This window comes from Tigriopus californicus, chromosome 2 (assembly GCF_007210705.1).
Source record: "Tigriopus californicus strain San Diego chromosome 2, Tcal_SD_v2.1, whole genome shotgun sequence".
In the NCBI taxonomy this organism is placed as follows: domain Eukaryota; kingdom Metazoa; phylum Arthropoda; class Copepoda; order Harpacticoida; family Harpacticidae; genus Tigriopus; species Tigriopus californicus.
The window spans coordinates 6,212,666-6,217,751 of NC_081441.1; the positions used below are offsets into that span (position 1 = coordinate 6,212,666).

At 41.1% G+C, this 5,086-nt stretch overlaps 1 protein-coding gene across 5 annotated transcripts; it reads right to left on the minus strand.

Annotated features, from left to right (window-relative positions):
• Positions 1 to 268: 268 nt before the first annotated feature.
• On the minus strand, positions 269 to 4,633 carry LOC131893528 (ubiquitin-conjugating enzyme E2 G1-like). Of its 5 annotated transcripts, none has more exons than XM_059243584.1 (4): positions 4,342 to 4,633; positions 3,309 to 3,453; positions 2,428 to 2,602; positions 269 to 588 (listed from the first exon to the last, which is right to left on the minus strand). In XM_059243584.1, the coding sequence occupies exons 2-4, from the start codon at positions 3,444 to 3,446 to the stop codon at positions 374 to 376; spliced, it is 528 nt and encodes a 175-aa protein (XP_059099567.1). In that variant the 5' UTR covers positions 3,447 to 3,453; positions 4,342 to 4,633; the 3' UTR covers positions 269 to 373. The 5 variants fall into 5 exon arrangements, with proteins under 5 accessions (XP_059099567.1, XP_059099564.1, XP_059099566.1 ...); XM_059243581.1 differs by having other exon boundaries at positions 4,293 to 4,633; XM_059243583.1 differs by having other exon boundaries at positions 4,289 to 4,633.
• Between the last annotated feature and the right edge of the window lie 453 nt (positions 4,634 to 5,086).

A 5,086-nucleotide genomic window follows, 5' to 3' on the forward strand; every position in this document is an offset into this window, starting at 1 on the left:
AGATTAGATATCAACTGAACATTGGTATGAAAGTTTCAATCGAGTGTATGAGACGACGGACCCATCTTAAATATTTTGCTTCGTGGTGTCCTCGGTGGTGACAGCTGTCACCACTTTCACCACTTTCTCAAGTTTGCGATATATTGTGGCGAAATTCTCATACTTTTCAAGAAAGTCACATTCTTTGGATACCTTACTCTCAATTACAAAATGTTTTTACTCGCCCTCTCATCACTAACAAGGAATCAAACCCTTAGGAAAAGTAGAATTTTTCTATTGAGTTATCCAAACTTTATTTCCATGGTATCTTTGTTGTCGCAGTATGTAAAAATGGGGAAATTGCTCAGAACAACAAGCCAGTGTAATCGCATCACTAAAGAAGATCTTCTTGAGACTTGCGTACACACTTGGCCACCTTTTTCTTAAATTCTGGATAGTTATCTCTCCACTCTTTTGCAGCATCGACATTAGCAGGAGATTCATCATTGGGATCGGCCAACATAGATATAACGGACACCAATATCGTCTCCACTGTGTGAACCGGTAACCATCTTTCGCTGGCTTTTTCATAACCCCATCTATCATCACCTGAAAGTTTCAAAAACAGATGCGAGGATATATTGAGGAGTATCATTTGTATTCCTATTTGTAGGGAGGCTCATAACTTCAAAAAGAGCTTTTTTAAGAGAGTAGCAAACAATCAACCTAAAAAGGAAACAAAAAGTCTTAAAGAGGGCCGAAAATGCAACGAAAAAATAGGAAATATAAGTAACATGGAAAACACATTTACTTGCGAGTTTTGTCAATTTCAGGACCTCTTTTAATCTACCATTCAAATTAATACCGTTATGAAAAGCGCCTTTTCTCATACATTTCGTCTGGCACAATGTCTTACAAGATTGATAAAAAATGGCGTATAGTGGTATGGTATGGAGTATAGTATAGTTTTCCATTTCTTTTAGCATTGAATCTTTATTATTATCACAATTTGAAACATAATAGAATTTTCTTCAATTATTGAATAAAGTGAAACATTTTCCTCCAAGGGGAATAATTGTTGCGAACTGAAAATAGAGTGTAGCTATGGTGCGTTTCTTTGGACACTTTAACGCCGTGGCATATTCGTCTCATTGAATTTGAAAACCAATTCATTTCGTAACTCTCAGCTTGAGAGTTGAATTGTATTTGACTGTTATTCTTGAAAATTAAAAAAGACAATTTCAGACAAAAAAAAAAAAAACATTTCAAGTAGGGAAGTTCGCAAAAGGTCCACGCAATGCCAAAGAGTGGAAATGTCCGAAGAGTTGCCATTTTTTTTGCACTTCTTGCCCCTTTATAATCATTAGTGGGGTCAGGAACTCGCAACGAATTCATTAGACATTTTTGGCTGAGTGTGGTTTGGCAAAGTTCATTCTTTTCTGTCTTTCATTCGTTTAGTCAGAACTCTCGGCAGAGTTGTCACGGCGAAACGCAATTCTTCTTGTAAAGTGAAGGAAAGCAAAAAGCTTCCGTCATTTTATGGAGCAAAACGATCATATCCAACCAACCTGTACCGGGAATAGATTTAATTTGTCATTTATCCTAATTTGCAAGCTTGTCGAAGCAAGTAGTATATTGATATTGAGCCAATATGGAGTACAGCGACAGAATTATACCCAAGATGTACATTTTACGTACTTGACTTTTTAATTAAACATTCAGTCGGATCATTAAGTTGGCCGTGATTCTGCCAAACTACATTTTTCTTCGATTTCCTTTTATAAAAGATGGCCGATAGGAGTCGATCTCTGCTCGACACCCTGCTGCCACCGAAATATATTCAAAATAATTCATGACACTGACGCAACTGGGTTGGTAGGAGTGTCGCTTCTCTCCCAAGAGCTGTACTCTTTCTAACTGCAGCGTGTCATGGGTTGAAGTCAAGCTCTTGGTAAGTTCAAGAAACCACTACAAGTCGACAAAAAAGAGGGATCTCTTATGAATACTCACTCCTACAATGGAAAACAGTGCCTAAAGTAGTTTAAGGATTTCCTTGAAGAGGCCTGTCAGGGCTGAATACATTATAAATGAAAGAATACAACTTGGTAAGCGGTATATCTTTTAACATGCAAAGCTCAATAACATTGCTACATAAGCTGTTCTGCTGAGGGAAAAATTCGTTCTCATGATTTTCAAGATATGATGATATAGTATACTTGACTTGATTTTAGTCTCGCTCAAATATTTCACATGTAAGGAAAATCAGTCAACATTTGAACGAGAATCAGGGCAAATTTTACAATACAATTGGTGGCAAATCAGAATTGTATGGGAAACAAAATTCCCTTTATCTTATTGCGTTATCTTATACTACCCCTAAGTCAAGAAGTACTTTTTTCACGAAACAAATTTGATTTTCACATTTGACAACAAATAGTTTGAGCTTACCCGGTTCATGCAGAATCGAAATACAGACGTCTCCTTTGGAATCAATATTAGGGTGCCAGATGTCTGTGATCACTTTGAGCTTAGGGGGCCTCAGGGGATACTCTTTCGGAAAAATTAAGTGACATTTGAAGAATCCACCTTCATAGAGTGTATCTGCTGGTCCAATGATAAGTACCTGAAGCATAATTTGGTTTCAATTGAACAACACATCTTTTTGAAATGTCAAGCAAATCCTGCATTTCCAGAGTTCGCGGGCTGAATCTTCGCCCAAATATTAAATGGAAGGACCAATACCCATTCTATTCTTATGTCCATTGTTGGGGAGAGTCCGGTCTCGAATCCGAGTGCACTCGAGTCATTTACTCGATTTGGGAGAAATTGGTCGGACTAGTCTTAAGAAAGGACTTGAGCCCGGACTCGTTCAAAAAAAAATATTCATTCTTTTTCTTTAAATTTTGTCAGAAAACGGGCTTCCTTCGTCATGAATTGACCATGTAAGAAAGAATGATGATTTCATTAGCATTGTCTAAATAAGTGAAAGTAAGAAGACTTGAGTCCAGTAAGAGACTCAAGTCCGCCAGAGGACTCTTAGTCTTTGGCCGGATTCGAGTCCGACAAAAAGTAAAAAAATAAAAAAAAAACGTTCGAAGACTCGCCCCAGCACTACTTATGTACGTCTATGTTCCTCAATAATTGCAAAAGGTGTCCTCTCAGATTTGTTGGGCCTTTGTTCAACAAGAGCATTTAAATGGTGCCTTGTGCGAATTTGGGATCGAGGGACGGCAAGGCTTATCTATAATTAATCATGGATCCTCACTCTTGCAATGTCCGGTTCATATCTCAGCTAAAGTAATCAAGAAAAAATCCAAGAACATAATTACCTCCCATTTGAAAATATCGTTATCATCGATGAGCCCGGCAGAAAACCCTTCTACGGGGTTCTTGTTTAATTCTGCTAATTGTTTTTTCAGAAGCAAAGCCGCTTGAGACGTAGATCCCATGGAAGACTCGTCGGCCATTGTCAATCTGAAAAGTGAAAATGCCAAAAAAATAAGATGAAGGACGAGTTTAAGTACGATGAACGAACGTGGCAAGACCATGAGGCCTCAAACTCCAATTTTCATTCTACGATGTATCAGATGTACATCGTAGAATAGGAAGAATAGGACACAAACATTAAAGGTTTAGTGATATTAGTTTTGGATATCGAGTTATAGTCCCTTTGGTGCGCCAGATCATCCAATTTTAAATCGAAATGTGTAACGGATATGAAACGATCAATTTTTTTTCGAATTTCAAAAACAAATCCAATCAAGTGCCATTTGATTTCTCTCCATCAGAAAGCAATCTATTGATCTTGTTCTTCATTGAAAGAAGACCTGATCTCGCCATCCCATTCAGCTTTTCCTCGGCTCCAATTCAGGTCGTCTCAGGGGGAAGCTAACTACAACCCAGGAGGAACCGTAGGACCTCCTCCCCAGAATCAATCAAACCAGTGACGGATTCTCACTGGCTTCGTCTCGGATATGTTCGTGCCTCCCTCTGAATCTGGATGATTTTTGGAGGGTACAACGGAGCCATGGACCACAAAAAAGGATCACTCACAAAACCTAATATACCAACCACAAACACACAAAGCAACTCAAGATTGTTTTGGACCCAAAGACAGAACGAAAGAACGAAAGAGCCAAAGGGCGAGTGGGCCGGCGAGTGGGCCGGCCAAGGCCAGCCAAGGCCAGCCAAGCAGCCTTGCCAGAGATAGCGGGATAGCGGGGTAGCTAGATAGCCAGCCCAAAACAAACCCACCCAACCACCCACCATTCAGCTTCAACTCTACCAACACATGAACCCGCTCACTCACTCACGGCTAAATCCGGAAAAGGCTAGAAAATCAATCCCCAGGAAGAAACGTGCCTCACCAATGGGATGATCGATCGGAGACACGAGGGTGGTGGATGACCAGTTTCACTGCCGCAGGGTGTGGTGGGCGTGGTGGGTGTGGTGGGGATGATGCGGATGATGCAGACTATGTATGATAATATTGAGGGTAATAATAGAAGAGAGGACGTCGGTCGAGGGACTCTTGAGGCAATGGCGGTGCGAGATCGAGATTGGGGAACGACGGTTCACAAAATTCCGACGGACAGGGGCTCCGAAATGACTCGCTGACTGACTGACTGACTGACTGACTGACTGACTGACTGACTGACTGAGTACGTGAGAACAGCAGGCAGAAGTCAGAGCTAATTCGGGCTGATCAAGGGCAAGACGTGTTGGGGTGGGTGACTCGTCTCGGAAATGGCCGGCTCCAACCAGGGATCGTATTGGGGCCACACAAACCGCTCAGCTGGGAGAAGGGACGACTTACACCAGTCGGTGAGTCCCACGCAACTCCCTGTAACAGATTAGGCATGGGTTCGAGAAAATCAACCGCCGGGATTAGAGTCATTTTCGCTTTGCTCATCTATAATCAATGTAACAATAATCAAGCAGCCGATTTCCACTACTTTCTTTAGGCTTGCTTAGAACAACGCCATCGCTGCATAGAGACGCGGCTGTAAGGGGGCAAATGGACAAGCTCCATCCCAACTCGGCAAATGATTTCTCCTTCAACTGAGTTTATGCTTTTATTGTCGGTCAATGCTATGCTCAAATAAAT

What these genes read in the sequence shown, in the direction of transcription:
- LOC131893528 (XM_059243579.1), bottom strand. Translation starts at nt 4,008, where the DNA reads ATGGCTCCGTTGTACCCTCCAAAAATCATCCAGATTCAGAGGGAGGCA. An exon ending in ACATATCCGAGACGAAGCCA is followed by an intron (nt 3,454 to 3,937) that starts GTGAGAATCCGT and finishes TTCACTTTTCAG; the next exon opens with ATTGACAATGGCCGACGAGT. An exon ending in ACGATATTTTCAAATGGGAG is followed by an intron (nt 2,603 to 3,308) that starts GTAATTATGTTC and finishes ATTATGCTTCAG; the next exon opens with GTACTTATCATTGGACCAGC.